General features: G+C 30.2%; 6 protein-coding genes across 9 annotated transcripts in view; 4 read left to right on the forward strand and 2 right to left on the reverse strand.

The window, feature by feature from the left end:
• Positions 1-6,513, forward strand: part of LOC130448899 (cardioacceleratory peptide receptor-like) — a 46,374-nt gene extending 39,861 nt beyond the window's left edge. Inside the window, exons 4-9 of one of the 3 annotated variants that reach the window (XM_056786489.1) lie at positions 1,427-1,624; positions 1,686-1,781; positions 3,551-3,733; positions 4,780-4,911; positions 4,991-5,171; positions 5,847-6,513. In XM_056786489.1, coding sequence (XP_056642467.1) covers positions 1,427-1,624; positions 1,686-1,781; positions 3,551-3,733; positions 4,780-4,911; positions 4,991-5,171; positions 5,847-6,102 — 1,046 coding nt within the window. In that variant the 3' untranslated portion in view covers positions 6,103-6,513. The remainder of the gene's footprint in view (positions 1-1,426; positions 1,625-1,685; positions 1,782-3,550; positions 3,734-4,779; positions 4,912-4,990; positions 5,172-5,846) is intronic. The other 2 variants (XM_056786497.1, XM_056786508.1) reach the window with 2 other exon arrangements.
• A 1,413-nt stretch (positions 6,514-7,926) lies between these two features.
• On the forward strand, positions 7,927-9,423 carry LOC130448930 (MICOS complex subunit MIC27). Of its 2 annotated transcripts, XM_056786548.1 has the most exons (5): positions 7,938-8,196; positions 8,256-8,550; positions 8,606-8,851; positions 8,914-9,050; positions 9,298-9,423. In XM_056786548.1, the coding sequence occupies exons 1-5, from the start codon at positions 8,182-8,184 to the stop codon at positions 9,313-9,315; spliced, it is 711 nt and encodes a 236-aa protein (XP_056642526.1). In that variant the 5' UTR covers positions 7,938-8,181; the 3' UTR covers positions 9,316-9,423. The 2 variants fall into 2 exon arrangements, with proteins under 2 accessions (XP_056642518.1, XP_056642526.1); XM_056786540.1 differs by lacking the exon at positions 9,298-9,423 and having other exon boundaries at positions 7,927-8,196; positions 8,914-9,196.
• Positions 9,424-9,512: 89 nt separating this feature from the next.
• LOC130448921 (E3 ubiquitin-protein ligase RNF169-like) lies at positions 9,513-13,304 on the reverse strand. The gene is made up of 3 exons (XM_056786529.1): positions 12,923-13,304; positions 12,256-12,865; positions 9,513-12,162 (listed from the first exon to the last, which is right to left on the reverse strand). The coding sequence occupies exons 1-3, from the start codon at positions 13,260-13,262 to the stop codon at positions 11,619-11,621; spliced, it is 1,494 nt and encodes a 497-aa protein (XP_056642507.1). The 5' UTR covers positions 13,263-13,304; the 3' UTR covers positions 9,513-11,618.
• Positions 13,305-13,765: 461 nt separating this feature from the next.
• Positions 13,766-17,046, forward strand: LOC130448946 (gastrula zinc finger protein XlCGF26.1-like). The gene is made up of 2 exons (XM_056786560.1): positions 13,766-13,899; positions 14,088-17,046. The coding sequence occupies exon 2, from the start codon at positions 14,235-14,237 to the stop codon at positions 15,579-15,581; it is 1,347 nt and encodes a 448-aa protein (XP_056642538.1). The 5' UTR covers positions 13,766-13,899; positions 14,088-14,234; the 3' UTR covers positions 15,582-17,046.
• Positions 17,047-17,516: 470 nt separating this feature from the next.
• Positions 17,517-18,415, reverse strand: LOC130448961 (U6 snRNA-associated Sm-like protein LSm4). The gene is made up of 5 exons (XM_056786585.1): positions 18,315-18,415; positions 18,218-18,259; positions 18,058-18,156; positions 17,820-18,003; positions 17,517-17,705 (listed from the first exon to the last, which is right to left on the reverse strand). Exons 1-5 carry the CDS (start codon positions 18,315-18,317, stop codon positions 17,620-17,622), a joined length of 414 nt encoding a protein of 137 aa, XP_056642563.1. The 5' UTR covers positions 18,318-18,415; the 3' UTR covers positions 17,517-17,619.
• Positions 17,894-20,732, forward strand: LOC130448955 (PPP2R1A-PPP2R2A-interacting phosphatase regulator 1). The gene is made up of 5 exons (XM_056786572.1): positions 17,894-18,837; positions 18,893-18,980; positions 19,080-19,357; positions 19,421-19,590; positions 19,650-20,732. Exons 1-5 carry the CDS (start codon positions 18,689-18,691, stop codon positions 19,826-19,828), a joined length of 864 nt encoding a protein of 287 aa, XP_056642550.1. The 5' UTR covers positions 17,894-18,688; the 3' UTR covers positions 19,829-20,732.
• Positions 20,733-22,570: the final 1,838 nt, after the last annotated feature.

The raw sequence follows: 22,570 nt of genomic DNA on the forward strand, positions 1-22,570 counted from the left end.
TTCGATGGTGAAGCTTCTGATTTCGTCATATCTCGTCGAAAATAGTTTTAGTTACACAATTTTCAACGGAAAAAGAAACAGATCGAATTGAATTTATTTGTTTTCGATGGTGAAGCTTCTGATTTCGTCATATCTCGTCGAAAATAGTTTTAGTTACACAATTTTCAACGGAAAAAGAAACAGATCGAATTGAATTTATTTGTTTTCGATGGTGAAGCTTCTGATTTCGTCATATCTCGTCGAAAATAGTTTTAGTTACACACTTTTCAACGGAAAAAGAAACAGATCGAATTGAATTTATTTGTTTTCGATGGTGAAGCTTCTGATTTCGTCATATCTCGTCGAAAATAGTTTTAGTTACACACTTTTCAACGGAAAAAGAAACAGATCGAATTGAATTTATTTGTTTTCGATGGTGAAGCTTCTGATTTCGTCATATCTCGTCGAAAATAGTTTTAGTTACACAATTTTCAACGGAAAAAGAAACAGATCGAATTGAATTTATTTGTTTTCGATGGTGAAGCTTCTGATTTCGTCATATCTCGTCGAAAATAGCTTTAGTTACACACTTTTCAACGGAAAAAGAAACAGATCGAATTGAATTTATTTGTTTTCGATGGTGAAGCTTCTGATTTCGTCATATCTCGTCGAAAATAGTTTTAGTTACACACTTTTCAACGGAAAAAGAAACAGATCGAATTGAATTTATTTGTTTTCGATGGTGAAGCTTCTGATTTCGTCATATCTCGTCGAAAATAGTTTTAGTTACACACTTTTCAACGGAAAAAGAAACAGATCGAATTGAATTTATTTGTTTTCGATGGTGAAGCTTCTGATTTCGTCATATCTCGTCGAAAATAGTTTTAGTTACACAATTTTCAACGGAAAAAGAAACAGATCGAATTGAATTTATTTGTTTTCGATGGTGAAGCTTCTGATTTCGTCATATCTCGTCGAAAATAGTTTTAGTTACACAATTTTCAACGGAAAAAGAAACAGATCGAATTGAATTTATTTGTTTTCGATGGTGAAGCTTCTGATTTCGTCATATCTCGTCGAAAATAGTTTTAGTTACACAATTTTCAACGGAAAAAGAAACAGATCGAATTGAATTTATTTGTTTTCGATGGTGAAGCTTCTGATTTCGTCATATCTCGTCGAAAATAGTTTTAGTTACACAATTTTCAACGGAAAAAGAAACAGATCGAATTGAATTTATTTGTTTTCGATGGTGAAGCTTCTGATTTCGTCATATCTCGTCGAAAATAGTTTTAGTTACACACTTTTCAACGGAAAAAGAAACAGATTGAATATCAAAGAACGGGGGGGGGGCATATTTGCGGTTATTCCTTCACTTTTTTTTCGAAATTTGGAAATTGGTAGTGATGTATTTTGGTACGGACGCATGTAATTTTTGTTTTTTTAGATTTATCAGTAGGTCTAATTAACGTTTCGACGGACATAGCTTGGAGGATAACAGTTGCGTGGCACGCCGGAAACGTTTTGTGTAAACTCATCAGGTTTTTACAAGCCGTAGTAACTTATTCATCAACGTATGTGCTTGTCGCCCTTTCAATCGATAGATACGACGCCATAACTCACCCCATGAACTTCTCCGGAAGTTGTGAGTAAAACTTTTACCTCTAATCGCATCATATTTTATGATTTTTATGTTTTTCGTTTAGGGAAACGAGCCAGAATGTTAGTAGTACTAGCTTGGATGGTTAGTATACTATTCTCGCTTCCGACGATATTCCTTTTCGAGGAAAAACCAATAGAAGGTAAATACCAAATTCGTATTTTTAAAATATCGTTTTTCTCGGTGTAGAATGATTTAATTTCTTCTATTCGGTGAATTGAACAGTAAATTCTTTCGAGTGCACTTCGGGGTAGTTTATTTTTATTATGATACGTTCCGGAATTGATACTACAAGTCTTGAACTAGTTTTCCGAGCATGTACTTTAGAAAAATTATTACGAACATCGAAAATTACGAAAATCTAATATTTTTTCTCGTACAAAACACGTAGATAAATCGTCTAATACATTAATGTTTTACGACTACATTTCCATGTAAAAAAAAAGTGTTTTAAAAGTAGTGATAAATCGGAAATATTTCACATTTGATTCTGATTGCAACTGGATATATGGCTAACCCACATAATCCGCCTTTCTTGCCTCCAGCTCTTCTTATTCAGCAGGATATCAATATTTATGTCGTCCTTTATATATCATACGGGATTGCAACTTCACTCGTAGATACCAATTTCATATTTTTACGATTTCCTTTTTGTCGTACGGACAATTTTACACATTTATCCTAGTTTTATATTAAAAATATGTTAAAATAAATTTGTTTCATTTTTCAATAACTCCACTGGCAACGTCGCAATATCCGTTCTACGTATTTCTCGACGTACTATTAGTCCGGTCAAATTAGATCAAAAAATAAGAGTGAAACTACATAAATTATTCCCGTCCAAATGAAAATCGGTGAAATTGTTTAAAATACATTTGAAAATAAAATTTGATCGTTTCCGTGTATGGAAAAATTTTTTATTCAAGGTCAAAGGTTAAAAAAATGAGTTTTTCGCGGTTATCAGCAAAACGGTGAGTTTTTTTATAAAAATACCTCAGACGAAAATTGTAAATCATAAAATTATCTACAAAAAATGTACCAATACAATTTTTTCTACGAGCCACCGTTTCTGAGATATAAGACTTCAAATTCAAAAAGTTGTAAAAGTTATAATGTTTAATATTTACTGTCGTATTTAATGGCTATAACATCATCGAAATTTAGCAATATCTTCGACGATTGATAATTTCTTATAAATACAAGTCTCGGTTCATTTCAATGTTGTAAGAAAAGTTTACTGCTGAAAATATATTGAGTTGTATTTTTGAATCACTATATCTCAGAAACGGTGGCTCGTAGAAAAAAAAGTGTTGATACGTTTGTTGTAGATAATTTTATGATATACATTTTTTGTGTAAGGTATTTTTATGATAAACCGCATCGTTTCGCTAATAATCGCGAAAAACTCAATTTTTTGACCTTTGACCTTGAATAATTTTTTTTTCATACACGGAATCGATGGGGAACATTCAAATTCTATGTTAGATCGTATTTTAAACAATTTTATTGATTTTCAGCTTGATGGAAATTTATGTAACTTCGATTGTCTAATCTGACCGGATTATATAGGATTGTCAAGGCCGTTTAACATGTAGCAATACGATGCAATGCAAAACGCAATAATTCTTGATCAAAAACATGCGCAATTTATTCTATCACTCGCAATATTATCACATTTATCGAGCGCTTGCTGCAAAAAATCTGATTTTGTTATTTTAATTTCATAAAATAAAATTTGAGGTTAGGAATATGTTTGACGTTACATGATGCAATGACAAGTGACTCGCGTTATGTCAAGTAAGAAAGCAAGAAATGTCAAACGGCTCCTAGAGTTTACAACATTAAAAAATCAATAATTTAACTTGCAAGAACGAAATATTTTCTTCGCTAATTAGGAATTGCGTGCTTCAGATATTCCCCAATGTTGGATAGACTTATTGCAATGGCAATGGAAGGTATACATGACCCTTGTTGCTTTGGTTTTGTTCGTTATACCGGCATTAATAATCAGCGCCTGCTACGCCGTTATCGTATGGACCATATGGACTAAAAGTAAATTATTGATACCAATGGGTCACATACCGATCCGTCAAAGTAAGTTAATTCAAACATTTAATCGTTTTCTATTAGAGTTCCATTTTTATAACTGTTATTTCGAAACTGTTGACGTACTACGCTAAGTTTGTACCACTATTATTTTAAAATAATTCTCTAGACGATGACATCTGAAAGTTGTTCGTTCTGTACTCGTTTATGTATCGATAGTTGCGTTTCGAGTGTTCCGTGTAGTGAAAGTGACAGTTCCGTACTGCAAAACACTTTCGGGGCGCTCTGGAGTGACTCTAGCCACTTTAATGTTGACAGTTGACAGTTTCACTTCGATGATTTAGCGTAACTTTAAATTTTTAATTGAAAATGATTTGGATCTATATAATCTATTACACAATATATTGAAACTTGAAAAGCATATCGAAATATAATTTCGAAATAATAGAAATTAAATAAAACGTTTTTTTTTAGTATAATTTATCCCATCTCTAACTTGTCTATATGCGTTACAAAACCGAATTTAACAATCCTCTAAAATCGAGACTATATTATTACCAAAATTACGAATTTCTATACGCGCCTTTCAAGTTATCCATTCGATTCTCCTGTAAACCTTTTAATTCGCTTAAACAACCTGGTCCCGTCTGGAAAAAATATCCTTCTCGATTCAAACAAAAGACCAGTCGACCTCGGGGTAATACGTAATATTAAATTGTGCCAATTTGAATTATATACGAGGATGATTCCATAAGTAACAAATTTTATAACAAACTTTATACTACAAATATTTCACCATCGAGTTATTAGGAAGCAGAAAATAATCCGAAAGTGCCAAATCTGGCGAATAGGGTGTATGAAGTAGAACTGACGAAACGACAATTTCAATATAGCCAATAAAAATTATCCCGTATCTGTAGATGAAACCGGTTCTGTCTGGTTCAATCCATCGTTTTGATTGTTCTTTCAACGATGATATTTCTAAACAAAATGGCGTCTTCAAAGTTGAAACATACGCACAACTACCCCATCCATGGTACTTATGGTACCATCCTCGTATAACAATTGGTTTTTTTATGTTTTCAACGTATTAGGTGAAGATCTAAGGACGACGATACCGACGAGAAACTTTCACGAAGATCACGATTGCCGAAGAGCGAGTTCGAGGGGTATTATACCGCGCGCCAAAATAAAAACCGTCAAAATGACATTCGTTATAGTTTTCGGTAAGCAATTCGAAATTTAATCGATTTTTTATTCGATTATTTATTGTTTTTTTTTTTTTCTTCTCTTTTCTATCTACAGTGTTCGTAGTGTGTTGGAGTCCTTATATAATATTCGACTTGCTTCAAGTCTACGGCCACATTCCCAAAACTCAAACTAACATCGCTATAGCGACATTAATTCAGAGTTTGGCGCCTCTCAATTCAGCGGCCAATCCAGTTATCTACTGTCTCTTTTCTACGCACATATGCGGCAATTTGAGGTGAGCGAATCGTTACCTATACCGAATAGGGGTGGCCAAAATAATCGATTAATCGAAAAATAATCGATTGAACGAAAAATAATCGATTAATCGAAAAATAATCGATTAAACGAAAAATAATCGATTAATCGAAAAATAATCGATTAATCGAAAAATAATCGATTAAACGAAAAATAATCGATTAAACGAAAAATAATCGATTAATCGAAAAATAATCGATTAATCGATTAAACGAAAAATAATCGATTAATCGAAAAATAATCGATTAAACGAAAAATAATCGATTAATCGAAAAATAATCGATTAATCGAAAAATAATCGATTAAACGAAAAATAATCGGTTAATCGAAAAATAATCGATTAAACGAAAAATAATCGATTAAACGAAAAATAATCGATTAAACGAAAAATAATCGATTAATTGATAATTGCAGAGCCTTTTAGATCGAATAACAATTGATCTCGAAAATTGTGGACGAGGGCGATTGGAAATGTACTTTTTTGAATGTTTTACGTATACAGGGGTCGGTACAAATCTTTCGGGAATCGATAAAAAAAATATACTTTCGAATATTATGAATAACGAGATTTTATGCGAAGACGATTTTACAGACTTGATTTGAATCGATCAAAAAAAAAGATAAAGCTTTTCAATTTTTCTCAATTTCTCTGTAGATGCGGCAAAATATTTAAACATTTGAAATTCGATCCGTGCAGAAATGTGCCGCCGTTCACTTGGTTCACCAACTGTTTGTCGTTATGTATGCCGGCGTGTTGTTTGGGTCACGAGGCGGCTTCCTCTTCGGGTATCGTCACCACGACCGTAACAACTTCCTCGAGGAGATCGACGTCTGCTACTTCTTTGAGACACACCATAAGACTGCAACCCGCCGTACATAACGGACATAAAGTGGCTATATCAGTGGTGTAGTGAAATAAATGACACCCGACGTGTCCATTCCAAGTCGGGACATGGACAATAATCGACGATTGAGGTTGCGTGTTGTCATTCGCTGTTGCCTGCTTCGATGTGCGTAACGATATTTTTGTACAAAAATTGATCGATAATTAAAAAACCGATTTTTATTAATACAAAATCAATATAGATATATATTTATCGAAAAAACACGATAAATTGTTAAATATATTTGTATACCACTGTATAATGTAATAAATAATTTAAATTGTTTTTTGTAATAAGTAAATTTTTATTGTCGGGCAGTATATGTTGAAAATACTAACCATAATATAGAAAAAAAAAAAAAAGAAAATGACTTATTAAAATGTATTATTATTCACGTGAATTGTATTATGTAATATCAATAAATATATTGTTACACGTTTTTTTTTTTTTTCATATTTAATTATATCCATACGAAAATTAAATTAAATTCGAAAAGTTTAATTATATTCAACAATATTAAATAACGAAATAATTTTCAAAATCTATGGAAACGGTACTGTATAAAAATAATAGTTTTCTATAAAAATAGTTGGCAGCGCCGTCTTTGACGAAGTAGCGTCAAAAATATAAATACACGATACAGATATTGACAAAAAGTACATTATCAATATAATAGATGGCGCAAGCAGTAAAGTAAAAAATCTCCAAATCAATAATTAATATGATAATGAGACCGGTACAGGTGGAATAACACGAAATATAATATGAGAATATCTTGTTTCTAACATATTTGACTATTCAAAACATAATTGATATTTTATTGACTCAGTAACTTGTGGCGCTATCTCGGAGCGACTAGCATAAGTAACGTAAGGAAACTTTCGACTCGTCAATATATAAATAATTAACATAAGAGATGACGAAAGTTCGAATGTATTGCTGAATATCTAATGAGAAAATGATTTTCCAAATCCATAGAAACGTTACTGTTGAAAAAATAAAGCTTTTTATAAAAATAATAGGTAGCGCCACCTTTGATAAAGTAGCTTCAGTAAAACACATACACGAAATAGATATCGACAAAAAGTACATAATACATTGGATAATGGAATCAGTACAGATTATATTAAACCAAACATATTTTTGTAATATCCATCATCAAACATAATTAACAATTCAAAATGTAATTATTAATATTTTGATGAATTAATTTTTTGTGGCGCCATCTTGGTGCGAGTAGTATGAGTGAAGTAACTAAAGGTTCGACTTGTTAATCAGTAAATGATTAATATAACAGATAGCAGAAATTTAAATATCTAAAACGATACGATATAATATTACAAATCCTTCGAAACGTTATCAATTGAAAACCACTCATGTTTTTTTGTTGAAATAATTAGCAGCGCCATCTTTGAGGAAGTTGCGTAGGTAATAGAAAAGGCAACATATATACTAGCAATATAATAGAAAGTAGTACAAGTCCCTGACAATGATTTCAATCAAGTGATAAGTTGAAATATTTAGCTCTAAACATAATTGGCTATTCAAAATATTATTTTTTCAATTAACTATGTGTGGCGCCATCTTCGTGAGAGTAGCATATATAACGTCCTGAAACGTTCCACTCGTCAAATAATACAAAATTCATTTTTACTCAATTAGAAATCCATTCCAATATAATAAATTCCTATGTAAATATTTACTGAAACCTTGTAATGGATACGTAATTGTCTAATAAAAACTAATTGTGGCGACATCTTTACGAGAATAGTATTAGTAACTAAAAGATACTGTATAGTTACCGTCAATAAGTGTTACGAATATGGAAGAGCGCGTAAGTCAAGTTCAATTCTACTTACTACTTTCAAGTATAAATTCAACAATACATGAATCTAATATTGAATTGGTATTGGACTTGCGATTTGGTTAAATTAAAATCAATAAAATATTTGTATCTTTCACTTAATGCAGCAAAACAATTTCATGATTGTCAATTGTCATGTGCTTTTTTTTTGATGTGTCTGTCAAATTACCGTAACCAGTATCTATTTCATCCCTATTTATATAACTTTTCATTTATACAACTAGTATCTATCATCAGAAACCATGTTTAACAATCAGGTTAGTGCTATTTCTATAAATAATACAATTCAAAATGATATATTTTATTGCTAACATAGGTATTCAGAAAATGTCTCGTACCAGTGGCACTTGCTGCTGTAACTGTAGAAGCGAAAGAAAAAAACGTTTCCAATATCGAAAACGAACAGAAACTATGCAGACCTAGTGAACTACCTCTTTACACTCCAGACCCACAGAGTCGTACCCACACAATTGAAGAACAACAGTTACCGTCAAAATTGGAAGAAACTATTAAGACAGTGAGATTAAAATTAACCGAAATCAACGCAGAAGCTCAAGCTTACAAAAGAGTCGGCTTAAATCAATTTGAGAAGAGAAAAGAAGACTTTGATTGTAAAGTTTGAATCGAATTAATCATTTTTATGTATAGAATAACGAATCATTCTAGGGGTTATAAATTATTTAAGACAAGAAGATAATACTTTGCCCAAGGTTGGTGCCATAGGTATTGGAGCTTTAACTGGATTAATATTTGGACTGAGAGGCGGATTATTTAAAAAAACATTATATATGACAACAGGTGCTTTAGGAATGTCGGCTGTATGCTATCCAAAGGAAGCATCTGAATATTCCAAAGTAGGAATGACTGAAGCTAAAAAATATACAGTTATAACATATAATTTCGTAAACGGGGGTAATATTAACTGTTTAATAATATCGTATAACAAAATTAGTCATTTTAAATGAATATTTCAGTTAAAAAAGATGATCCTGCGTTAGATTTACCTTCTTTACCGAAATTACCCACAAGTTTTACTAACGCTTGGGATTCGATCAAAACAACTGCTACATCGTTTATATCAGAAGGAGAAGAACAGAATATTAAAGATCAGGTAATAGAAAATCGAGTTGAAATTGAAGAAACCAATGTAGAAGATCCTCTCCCAATAATTCTCCAATCCAAAATATTTCCTGACTAACCAATAACTTTTTATGTATTAAAACTTGCAAAATTAAATATTTTAAATGATTGTCCAAAGAATTTTTTCTCATTTTAGCTATATAAACATTTTAAAGTAACGACACATTGATGAATTATATTTAAGGTTAAAAAGATTTTTTGACTAACGTATTTTTCAGGTTGACAAGTCTAAATAAATCTGAAATCAACAATGGGGGTAATCATCTGTATAATATAGTATATATATATATATATATATATATATATATATATAATTAGTATTTAATATATTATTTAAACATTTCCTCCACTTTTTTTTTAACAACCTCATATATTTTTTTAATTAAAATTGTAGTGTCTATACGAATATTTTAGAGGTTATTTTATATCTAACTTCAGTCAGTTATATAAAAGAAGAAGAAAACCATAGAATTTAGCTGTACCTAATCAATGGGGTAAAAGTTCTTGAATAGCAAGGGTAATAATAATTTGTTTTATGAATGGAATATGCTGGCGATGTTGCCAAACTGGTTCCGATGAAGGTAGATGTGTGAAAGTAGTGGTTCTCACATTAAAATGATCGATTTTGTATATAATATATAGACTCGAAGGGGTTTTTCCAATTCTGGATTCGAAATTTGTTTTTCTTCGATAAATTCCGTTATTTTATGGCGTTGATTGTAGATTTTTTATATAATTAAAACAACTATCAACTTTCATAATTTTTTAATAAAAAATAAAACAACAGCTGTCATATCACAGCGATATATCAAGTTACATCAATGTGACTTCTTCTAATATGAACAAAGCTTAATTATAATATATATTTTTTAATACATAATACTCTTTTGCATTATTTAACAAATGACTTGAAATTGACTTTAAAACAAATCAATGGTTAATATGAAAAGAGGAGACGTGAAAAATAATTTTAAATCCCTCTTACGAAAAGAAAAAAAACAATTAAATTAGTGGGCAATAAAATATTTCGATAAATATTCTTTTTTGTGTTTGTATACAACAATAAAATCGACGGATTATTAATAATAAATAATCCTGTACACGATAAAAAATAATGTTATTGATACATTTCTAGTATAAATTAATTTTATTTGAGCCGGTCCTGTTGGAAAGTAATTATTAATGATAAAATAAAAATTTATACCTATATCCACATCTCCCTACTTTTTTACTCACACTGTATTTTTTTTTGACTTAATCTGATTAAAAAACATGAAAAAATAAATGTACAATCGGTATTGTTCGAATAATTAGCTATGGCGAGGTGCTAGAAATATATATAATATCAGATATACCTACTCCTAATGTGAGTTATGTTTGTAAATCGTAATGTAAATCTACTTGAACCGTATCATGAAAATAAACGAATTTACATGAATACTTGTATGGAAAATAATACCATAACTCAGTTTTAAAAGTGGTATAACGAAAATCTTGTTATTTTCACACAATTTCAGCGTATTAAAAATAAAAAATACGTCATAGGCACAAGAAATATTCAGATAGTCTTAATTTAAATTGTACACTTAGTATCCAAAAAATGAAGTATTCACCAAATTATTACAATATATAAACAAATATTTTAAAGTGTATTTATCTAAAATTGGGTAAAAACAGTGTACACGGAAACAAAAAATCTCCTAACAATAATATCGATTCTACGTACTTAATTGGACACACTGTATTATCAATGAGAATGACAGTAAGAAAAATAAAGTCAGATTATAATTAAATCATTAAATTCTAACATTGATTAAAATAATTATTTGAAAAAAAATGTACAAAATCATCGCAATTAGTCAGGTATTTAATTTAAATAAAACAATTTCATCCTATTGTGGGAGCAATGATAATCAACTAACCAATATTGGTATTTCTAGGTTATATTAGTGTTTATTCTAATTGTTTGACAGATAAGATAAGAAAATTATACCAAGTAGACCTATAATCAAGATAATTTAGCAACAATAACAGTTTCATTCAATTTTACGTAATTTTTATCTACTCGAGCTATGTAAAACAGATAAAGTATAACAACATACTTGTAAAATTTCGTCAATAAATAAAGGTTAGGTATTGAAGAATCACTGAACTACACTAAGAATCACAAAAAAAAACACCGAAATAAAACAAACACATAACCTCGAAATTAGAATGAAACATCTCTATGTATAAAGTACTACTAGGTTACTTGATTGTCATTATGTGGGGGAGTTTTACATTTCCATAAACATAACCTCACAAGTTTGTTTTGTAATTTAGTAAGTCATTCAAAAAATTCTGCGCGAGAGAAAAGTATAAAAAGATTAATTTTATTCACATAAAATTTGGAATTCTTTAGTTGAATCGTAATATAAAAAAGAAAAGTGTGTATTAGTGTATATCTAATTAATAAATTTAAAAATCATTGTTAATATCATGAAAATTGTATTTATATAATATAAAGTAAATTAACTTACCTGAAAAATTTAGTAAAGTTTCATTTAATCCTGTAGGTACTCTTGATCATTTTATCAAGAGTGCTTTGCCTCTTGGAAATATGCATACTTCTAGAACTCCTCGTATAACGCCCCTTGTCGAATTCTTTCTGAAGCCTTTTAGCAAACTCCAAATCGGCCTTTTCTTGTTCTTCTTTCAACTTATCTGAAAACGAATAACCATTCTTTCGAACGTCGACTTTTGATTCTTTTTCGTCCCCTTTACCAAATCCATAAAATGGATTTTCAACGCTCGTTACCGATTTTTTAGTTTCTCCAAATAATTTTTTACGAAACACCGGAGATATATCACAATCTAATGTTGGAGAAACACTCGAGTTGGGCTTGAATTTTTTTTCTGTTGATGCACAATCGGTATTAACCATGTATAAAGATCGTTTTAATGAGGGGCGTTTAGAGGTAAGTGGAGTTAATGTGAGTTCAATTGAGGCTGGAGTATCTGAGGATTCTTTGAGATCAAGAGAAAATCTAGCGAATGCAGATTCGAGAATGTTTGAATTGAAGTTGATGGTGCCACTAGGAGATCTGTAAAAAAGATAAATACAAAAAACACAGTCAGTTATAATGATTAGGGAAAATGTGTAATAATTTCCAAAATAAAAAACAGTTTTTACTTACACTATCCTTGTGTTTGTATCACTTTTGATTTTTTTAGGAGTTATTTTAATAGGAGAAATCTTCTGTGTTGGAGGGTTAAGTCTATGATCTATGGGTTTAAAATATCTCATTTCAGATTCTATGCAATCACTACTATCACTAGACAAATCCAAGTCGACGATTTTTTGTATTTGTTGAATTTTTTTATGGATTTTGGGCGAGAAATGTTGAATATTGGTTTGTTTTGTATTATTATCTAAACACAAGACTCTGCAAGTATATTCCTTATTAACAAAGTTGTTATGATTTGAAGAAAGATTCCCATTATCTTTTTGTAAAAATTTATCCATTGGACCTAGTTTGTTGGGGGTATGTTTGATTTTTGGGGTAGATTCGGGTTTAGGCGCAAGTTCTTCTGCCAATTTTTTAGCTATGGCTTCGTCCAATCTCATTTTTTCCTCCAACATAACTCTCCTTGAATCCTCCTCTGCTTTTAGTTTCTTTATCAATTCTTCACTGGCTTTGATTTCGGCTTCACGTTTTTTTCTTTGTTCTTCATCTTCCTTTTGTTTTTGTATTTCATACTCTTTTCTTATTTCTCCGGGATACGCTACGACGATATCTCTTTGTTCTGAAAAATAATTTAAATAGTATACAACAAACAAATAATCTAAAAACAAATTTTTACCTTCAATTATGTTTTCATCTATACCATTCAACTTGTTATTAACATGTTTAGGAAATTTATCTCGAATATACTTCCAGAGTTCTGTATTGATTAGACTATTTTCTTTTTTAGTTTTTCTTAACCACGATCCAACTCTCATCCTGCAGAGAGGACAAACTAAATTTGCATTTTCCATAGTATTTTCGAAGCAAACTAAACAAAAATCGTGGTTACAAGGAAGAGACACTGGTTCTATCAATATACTCCTACATATTGGACAAAGAACGTCATTTAACACTAGCGTACTGTAATTTGTTGAGTTTAATAATTTCGTATATTTTGTAGTTCTTTTTGGAGCCATATTTACATTCGAAGCTAAAAGACAAAAAATAAACCACAGAACGAGAATATCTATGACAGTTATATCCGTTCGAAGCAGACTATAGTTGCGTTCGGCTATGGTGTTCGGAGGAAAAAGCGTTTTATATTACATGATCATAGACTGCACAGATTGATCATGATAATTGACGAACAGTAAACGTAAAACTTAAACAAATATAATTGGAGTTGGCTGGTCAAATCCAATTCGTAATAAAGCAGAGTATTCGAAAATGTATATAACCGAACGCGAATGGAGCGGTAACATCGAATAAAAGTGGATTGCCGAACGATATCGAACAGTACGAGTCCTAGGATGTACATGGTCGAACGCAGTATATGCGAACGGTGTAGCTCTGTTCTATGAATGGAAGTGAATTAGTTCCATTTCTATAGATCTATAAATACTCACATTCATTTTAATGAGGAATCTTTCCAAACGAACGCTCTTTTGAAATTTCAAGAATTCATTATTAAATCCTTATCATTAGTAATTTCGTAGTTCCGGACCATATTGAAACTACCTTTATTATTTTGTATTTTTTTTTTGTTTTAAAAGTGTTATATTTTTTATTTAATTGCGTTATCTTAGTTACATTTTATAGAGAAATTGAACTCAGGTAATAATTTAATTACTACAATAATATTACTAGTAAAATATAAATGAATATGTAAATTAGTATAAATGAAGTATCCTTAGTGATATTATTCTTTACCTCGGATAAAAACTTATTATATATGAAATGGAAACATATATTTTGTGTAACATATACCTATAACTCTAATTTGAATTATTTTTATTTTACAGATAATATATGTTATCAGAGCCGGAGATAATAATAGCAACCTCTGTCCTAAATCATTTATCTCGGGCAGTATATTAACAATTGATACATAACATTGATACATTTGTTTATAGAGTGTAATTATTCAGGTCTGTTCGAAAAGTGTCAAAATGTCTGTGATTGCTTGTTTCATTTGTGATAACCAGTTTAAAAACGAATTTGCATTGATGCAGCATATATCAATGAAACATAGTATTGAAAAGTTAACTCCATCAAATAATTGTAAGCATTGTTCTCTAAATTTCCCTAACTCAAAAAAGTTACAAAAACATGAAGAGGATGTACATAAAAATGTCGATTATTTTCCCTGCGACTACTGTACGTGCAATCTCAAAAGTATTAAGAGAAAACTTGAACATACGAAAGTAGTCCACGGTATTACTCTACTGATAAAATGTACACACTGTGAAATGTTATTCAAGTGTGAGCAAGAGTTAAACAAACATATTGAGAATATTCATACATGCGAAATTTGCAAAATTATCTTGACAGACTTGAAAGCTAAAGAACTACATTTACAAATTATTCATAATAATAAATATTGTTCATTTTGTTCAAAAATATTCAGGAATTTGATTGATTTAAAACAACACATGAAAGCTGTTCATACTGATATTTTTTTATGCGTAGACTGTAATAAGGTATTTAAGAAAAAATTAGACTTGGATCAACATATGGTAGCTGTTCATGAACAAATTGAATGCATGAAATGTAATAAATCGTTCAAGAAAGCTAAAGATTTGCAACAACATTTAATTTTAGTACATACCCAAAAACATTCAATCAAATCTAATACCGTTGAAAACAATTTTTCTTGTAAAATTTGTTCGAGGCTATTTTCTTCTGAATCGGCTAAAAATTCACATTACGAACAAGCTCATACGTATCCGTGTCGTTATTGCACGAAAAATTTCAAGGAAATCAGTCAGTTGCAACAACATACGGATGATAAACATAAAAACGTCGATTTTTTCCCTTGCAACCACTGTACAAAGGAATTCAATACGGAATTAAGCAGGTATTATCATATCGAAGCCTTTCATACATTCACCTGTTACGTGTGCTATAAAAAATTCGACGAAGCTATACAATTGGAGCACCACAAACGTAGCCTCCATCAACCTAAAAACGTTCCATCACAAATATTCAGTTGTCGTTATTGTCCGAAAACCTTCAACGAATCGGGCGTTTTGGAACAGCACAAAGTGGCTAAACACAAAAACATCAATTATTTCCCTTGTGAATATTGTTTGGAAAATTTCGATTCGAATATCAGTAGAAGAAATCATTTTATAGGGGTCCACAGTAACTTGTCGCGTAATTGCTCGAATTATCCTACTATGGAAATTAAAACCAGACAGATTATTTGTAATTATTGCCTTAGATCATTCAAATCGAGCGAGGATTTAAGAAAACATGAAATTCAAATACACAAAATAGTAAAACTGAACAAATAAACAACATTTTTCATGTTTTTTTTTGTGTATAAATTCTAAAACCATAAAGTTGATATTAAAAATAGATAAGAAAAGAGAGAAAGTGCATTGGTTTATCTCTCTCTACTCGCCATTAAAATAAAACTTGTTCTTTGCCCACTCGAAACGTCATGATGGTCCAAATCCAATCAGAATAAAGGGAGGTGTATACCAATATTATTTTTATCTATCAATCATTTTAATATAACCTATACTTCGTTATCTCTATGTTTAATATTAACTCTATGGTGTAAACTGAGGTATTTGTACGAAAAAATTGACCGATTATCCATTATCTGTTATATAAAATTATAATAAACATTACGTTTTTGAAAGTTAGGTTAAGTTTATAATATTGATGATTATATGTATGGAGGGTAGAGGTAAGGAGAACCATCTCAATTCAAAATTTGATCAGAATGGCGAGATATCATATGATTGTTCAGTTCAGTCTTCCGTCCGTCTTATTTGAATATGCAGTGTTAAAAAATTTTAAATGACTAGAGTCGTCGTTTTATTTAAAATTTAAGCTCGTTCGTTATAGTAGCGCCTCTCTAACGTAAAGAATTCTTTGTGTGGCACAGAGATGGTTCTCCTTACCTCTACCCTCCATAATTATAGTATTAAAATCTATTTTGGTGGACATTTATATCTTGTAATATATAAAATGGCTGTTTTTTTTTGTCATAATCGATGCGTTCCACGATTGTAGTCGAGAACGTCACTCATGACTTCATGTCAATGTTCACGACGACGCTTGTCAAGATTTAGGTCGAAGTGAGCGTTGAAAGAATTAGCGGAATTTTCGAAACTCAAGTAAAGCAAATTGCAACTATGAGAATATGTTTCATTATTTAATGCGTTATGGGATATTATAAATACTTTTGAAGGATTGTTGTGACGCGCAACTTAATATTTTACTTCAATGTAAATTAGTTAAGTACTCTGCTAAAAAATTCGATATCTTACAAATTATAACATAACCTATTAAAGTTCGTCGATCGTAAACGTGATTATAGTGAATATTGAATTGATAATGTTATTATTCATTAGTTTGTCCTGTTTTCTTCTTATTTGGATATTTCAGCTGTGATATTTACAATTGATTAACCTTTTGCTCTTCCAGAATAATAACATTCTAATATTGCTGTTGTTGTTGTTAAAAACATTTTTTTATCACATTGTTATAATTTTTTTTAGTTTATTATTACTGGTTTAAAATGGTGCACCAAAATATAAATTGACACATGGAGCTTTCGGTTTTTTATTATAGAGTATTTATTTCGTTGGTTCCCTTATATTATTCATAAATATATATTTTATTTACAATGCATTGAAAGTTATATTTAGTTTATAATATTTATCTTTCTAATCTATGTTGAAAACGATTTTATTTTTATGTTTATACCGGTTAATGACAAATAAAATTTATTTTTATGGTGGGAAACTTTCTTGTTTTTTTTCTATATATCCAGTAGCACCAAAATTCCAATTTCCTGCTGAAGATGTTGAAATTTTTCGTTATCACGTTTTATAACCCTAGATATGAGTAAAACGTAAAGTAAAGGTAGTTGGTACATCATTTCGGATTTCAAAAACTTGAAAATTTTTATTTGCCAATCTATTTCCTTCCCTATAACACTGATTTTATAATCCATTTCTTTATGAAAAGAAAGAGAAATGATTTATTTTCAAAAATTGTTGACAATTTTTATACAAAAGCTAAGAAACAAACATACAACTAACTAAATACACTCCAAAATATTCAATAACTATGTAATCATACAAGTAAAAGAAAATAAGAATAATCCAACCATAATTAATTCATATCTAGTTCAACTGATAATAAGTTGTTGATTGGTTGATCCCCTTGTATTGATATATATCATAGTGAGCAGCCTTTTTAATAAAAAAAAGTCATTTTTAAGTGTTACATAATATATTTAAGTAAAATGTGTACACAAATTAATCAATTTTTCTTAAAATTAACGTTATTTCAACCTTTATAATCGAAAATACTCTATTGTTTAGGTTTTTGTTTTTGAAACTGAGGGTTTCTTCCACCTTGTCCGCCTGGTTTGTTTCCCTTAGCTCCACCAAAGTTTCCTGTGTAAAAATAAGAATTCGGCCTTATCGAAGGTTACAATTTCTTTAGATCATTTATTTTAATGTATATATATATAAAAAAAACTAGTTTTTATACAACTTGTTTGGACATACCTCTAGCAGCAGGTCTATTCCTTTGGTTCTGCCCGCCTCTACCTCCTTTTATATCGTTTCTACCTTTATTTTTAATAATTGTTTCTTCTTTAACCATATCAATAACTTCGTCTGGTATACGTAAATATTTTATGGTACTTCCACGAATATAGCATTCCGGCATCCTCCAAAATTTGTCACCATCCTGGAAATATTAATATTGTATAATATAAATGAAAAATTTATAACAAGGAATTACCCTAGATGTACAAATAACTTCTCGTAGATTTATATTCATCCAATTATCACAACTAACTAAGTGACCATTGTAAGTTTCTCCGTTTTTTAATTCCACCAACTAAAATGAAAAAAAAATTGGTATAAAAACGATTTTGGAAAAACACTAAATAAGTACTTACCATAGGATGATTTTGAGCAGTTCTGAGTAGCGACAAAGGAAGCTAAAAAATATGGACGGTTAAAAAACATCACATACATAATTTTATTAAAAATTACCATATTTTTTTATAAAAATTTCTTTTCGGTTTTCAACAATAACAAGAAATATAACTTAACCTAAGATAATCTTCTGGCACGACGTTGACAGTTTTCTGTTTACATATATCCACAGTTATTTATAAAAAATACAAAAGTAGCCATTTTGACGTATAATTTGACACCTGACAAATTTGACAACTATCAAATTATTGTAAAATTGTGATCGGGAAGCGGCTTTGTATTATATATATTTATATATTTTATAAAAATTGTGTGAGTGATTAGTGCTGAAAAAGTTAAATTGTTAACTCGAATTGACTATACAATTTTGGCTAGCGGTAGTAATCAAATGTTCCGTATAAGATCTAAAAATTGGGTGATACTAATCCCGAATGTCATCCTCAAATTTATCCCACTCTGTTGCTATGGACGTTGACGGTCCTAGCAGCGGACCTGGTACGTTAAAAAGGTGCTCCAGTGCCCCCATGATTAATGAAACCACGAACGTAATGTCTACTGCTAATTCTCCCACATCAAACAGGTACGTAAAAATATTAATTGGGAAGTGTCTGGAAAATTTAGTAACTATTTTTTAGAGACCAACAACCTTTTATTTTCGGTTCTGCGTCACAAATGAGACCTAGAAGGTTCAGTGCTAGTTTTAGTCAAGTTCCTGGGTCACCTGTAAGTTGGTGTATTAAACGAAATGTATTAAATAATATGCTATATGTAGTTCTATTTGTTTTATTAAATGTTATTTTCATTTTATTATTGTTGATATAGATATTGGGGCCGCGTTTAACACCTCGTATTAATCAGCTTCGTCAAGAAGAGCACGAGGTTACGAGTAATACTCGTGAATTGGCGCACGAACGCGAAATTCATCATACAATGCAAATATCACAATCTTGGGAAGATCTCAGTCTTATGAGCGATAGTAATGAATCTACAAAGAATAATAATCGCATGGGTCCGCTACAACTTAATTTACCTATATGCGGTAGTGGTTTCATATGTAATTCACCTTCTCCTACTAGATCTGGTTTCCAGAGTCCAACGAGGTACTTATGATAATATTCCAATTTGACATTTACTATTTCTGGTAAAATTTCAATTTCTAATAGGTCTCGAACCATTATAAGAAGAAGTGCTAGTCCAGTTTTGCGTCCCAGTCCATTGGGAGTTAAAAGAAAATTGGATGATGATAAAACAGATTTCCACCTCAGTCCGCGAGCCAAAAGAGTTTACAGTTATTCAGGCGGTGCTGATAGGGTGGGTCTACTAACCACTACAGGTAAGAAAGATGAGAATTTTCGAGTTGTTTATTTTTGTTTATAACTTTTAATAATTTAGGCACATCTTTACCTGGTTCGCTTAGTTCAGTCGGTACGCCCGAGTCCGTATCCAGTGCCGATTCTCCTAGTTTCAACAATTTTAGAAACGTCGATAGTCCTTCTCCGGGTCGTGCAATGCCATTAGATAGTATGTCCATATCGAAAAACGATCAAGAAATGACAGAGAGTCCCAGTTAAGTTGAAGTTTATGTTATTTTTGTTTTGAAATATTACAGTCGATGTGGAAATCTGTAAGTTTCTCTGGGATGTGCCAAAATTTTTTTAATAAATCGTATAGAAGTGGAAACAGTTGATATTTGAGAGAGGAAAATTTTGCTTATTTCATTTTGAAACTGAACAGAGAGAAAAAAAAATAATGGGAAATAAGTCGAATCTGTTTTTGCAAAAAATAAGTTATATTGTACAATTTATTTTTTAAATGGTAAAAATGGTTAAAAGACATGCATCTTTCTTAAAATAATTTCGTTTTTTATTATTTTTCTAAATTAATATTGATTATATTACACCGTTTGGAACGAAAAGAAGCATTAAAATTGTTTTGTATACCAGAGCATCAAAAATATTGTACCGGGTTTACCAAAATGATATGTTTTGCAGTAAAACAACGTCTTCCATTTTGCGGTATAATTTTGCAGTAATCTTTGAAATAATTAAAATATATGAACGTGGAACAGTTTGTACTTTAGTTGGTAGGTTTGTTATTTATTTTTCCCGTGCGGTAAATCAACGTTTTTTTTTTTTTTGTTGAAAGGAAAAAAATATGGTTTATAAGGTGTGCAATATCAGAGAGAAACGGACATGTATTGTTAGTGATAAGGAAAAATTTGAATTGTTGAATGCAGATTGAAATATGAAACTTTTTCAATTCGGATTTCTGTTTATTTGTATAGAGAAATTATCGTATTGATTAGGTTCCGTTTAAAACGGGAACTTTTAAATATTTTGTAAATATGGTTTTTTTTGCAATACCTTTTTGGATATTAGCCAAAATTAAATAACAATTTTGTTTACTGCAGAGGGGTGTTATACTGACTTTCCATTTGCTCTCTTAATTTCAATAAAACTACTACATAACTTAAAATATCGTTTTTCTTGCAATTTACTGTTAATAATTTTGCTAGATCCCCAATTAGGTACACCTCTTGCAAGTAATATGATTTCTTAGTAAGAGCTAAAATTATTGTGCAAATTTTTATATATATATATATATATATATATATATATATATATATATATATATATATATTTTATTTTTTCGTGATTATATATCTTATTACTGTTATTTAATAAAAATCATCTAGTCTGTACATTTACTTTCGAACAAAGGAAGCAAATTTGAGAGGTACTCATATTTTGAGGTTAGGCGAAAAAATTATTGTTGCGAATTTAACTCCAAATAATCACGATTAGTAACTAAGCTTGAATTTCTGGAACCGTTGACCATATTCATACTGAATACACTGTTTACACTACCACTACACCAACATTCACAATATACACTGTCCGACGCGCGTTTCGATAACCAAGTTATCGTCTTCAGAGACTGAAGGTAAATTGATCACGATTAGAATAACAAAGTAAAATTTCGATAAAGATTGTAAACCAAAATACAATGTCAAAAACATAACCTATTTACCACTCCAACTTCAAAACAATGACCTTCACGATTCATAAGATCTTTGAAAGTGCGCATGCGATCGGTCCTAAACTGATTCGGGATTTGACCCACGAACAAAGCTATATACTTTCTACACTGTCGCAATATAAATGTCTATGGTTCTAGAACTACTTTTCCTCTTCTTAATATTTTGACATTACGCCACGTTTTTGGAGTTCTTCTTTTTCAGTACTTAACTCGTTGTTTACTACAAAAACAATATAACTTTTACGTGTGTCAGCAAAAATTCTTATGTTAATCTAGTTGTAATAAGAAACAGAAATTATATAGTTTCGATTAATATTTAAAGTAAAAATCTTGAAACTGGAAGGATTAATCCTATAAGTAAAAAAAAATGTTTTCCACTGTAATATCAAGTAGTTGAACACCCTTTTGTATATTAAGGTTATCGAAATAGACTGAGAAAACTAATAGTATCTCATGATGAATTCAATATAATAAATATCGTGTTTCGTGAAAAAGTTCTTGTTAATTGATATATCTTCTGATTAAATAATGATAGTAAAGAGAAATTAATATAGCAACATTTTTTTTTCAAGCTAACATATTGACACCTCAAAAAAATTATATTGTTCAAAATCGAACTGGTTTTCGAATAACTATAAATCTTTTATTATAGAAATGTATTTAAAAAAACATTATTAAATAGCTGTAGTGCCTCCGTATTCGTTTTCTTTTCAACTGCCATTTCAACTGTCACGGTCAAGAACGCTATAGTGTGTATCAGTGCAAATGCCAAAAGGATATTTTTGTGTAATTAGAAAAGGAGCTTATTACTGGATAGTTTTAATGTTTATTTCAACATTATTTAAATATATCTTTAAAGTAATTAATAAAAATTTGCGTTCTTGTAAATTGTCAGTTGACCGGATTGTTCAAATGGCTTTCTAAATCCGTTTTGTAGACTAATTAGGAATAAATAGACTGATTGATAATATATAAGTTCATAAAATAGTGTTTTTTTAGTTGATGTGGTATACACTACATCTCTTAAAATATCCAAAGTTTTAATAAACGTATTTATTCACTCTCGAGTGTTTTATTAATAAAATCCACCAGACTCCTTTTCAAAAATAACGCACCAATGAAATTCATCAACAATTTATAAGATAAAGTGTTGAAAAATCGAAAATGAGAAATAGAAACTCACAATTACAAAATCTCTGATTTAATTGCGAAGAAAGTAAGTTTTTTTAGTGTAGAGACGTATATTTAGTTGCCTATAAGAAGCATTTATCGTC

The sequence above is a fragment of the Diorhabda sublineata genome, chromosome 1, assembly GCF_026230105.1.
Source record: "Diorhabda sublineata isolate icDioSubl1.1 chromosome 1, icDioSubl1.1, whole genome shotgun sequence".
Lineage (NCBI taxonomy): Eukaryota > Metazoa > Arthropoda > Insecta > Coleoptera > Chrysomelidae > Diorhabda > Diorhabda sublineata.

Bases quoted from the DNA above. Each gene is read 5' to 3' on its own strand.
- LOC130448930 (XM_056786540.1), top strand. The intron at 8,551-8,605 runs GTAAAGTTTGAA...GAATCATTCTAG, and splicing joins GAGAAAAGAAGACTTTGATT to GGGTTATAAATTATTTAAGA. The intron at 8,852-8,913 runs GTAATATTAACT...TGAATATTTCAG, and splicing joins ATATAATTTCGTAAACGGGG to TTAAAAAAGATGATCCTGCG.
- LOC130448921 (XM_056786529.1), bottom strand. From the start codon at position 13,262: ATGGCTCCAAAAAGAACTACAAAATATACGAAATTATTAAACTCAACA. The intron at 12,866-12,922 runs GTAAAAATTTGT...ATTATTTTTCAG, and splicing joins AGATGAAAACATAATTGAAG to AACAAAGAGATATCGTCGTA. The intron at 12,163-12,255 runs GTAAGTAAAAAC...TCTTTTTTACAG, and splicing joins GATACAAACACAAGGATAGT to ATCTCCTAGTGGCACCATCA.
- LOC130448946 (XM_056786560.1), top strand. From the start codon at position 14,235: ATGTCTGTGATTGCTTGTTTCATTTGTGATAACCAGTTTAAAAACGAA.
- LOC130448961 (XM_056786585.1), bottom strand. The intron at 18,004-18,057 runs GTAATTCCTTGT...TAATATTTCCAG, and splicing joins AAGTTATTTGTACATCTAGG to GATGGTGACAAATTTTGGAG. The intron at 17,706-17,819 runs GTATGTCCAAAC...ATTTTTACACAG, and splicing joins GAATAGACCTGCTGCTAGAG to GAAACTTTGGTGGAGCTAAG.
- LOC130448955 (XM_056786572.1), top strand. From the start codon at position 18,689: ATGTCATCCTCAAATTTATCCCACTCTGTTGCTATGGACGTTGACGGT. The intron at 19,358-19,420 runs GTACTTATGATA...AATTTCTAATAG, and splicing joins GGTTTCCAGAGTCCAACGAG to GTCTCGAACCATTATAAGAA. The intron at 19,591-19,649 runs GTAAGAAAGATG...TTAATAATTTAG, and splicing joins GGGTCTACTAACCACTACAG to GCACATCTTTACCTGGTTCG.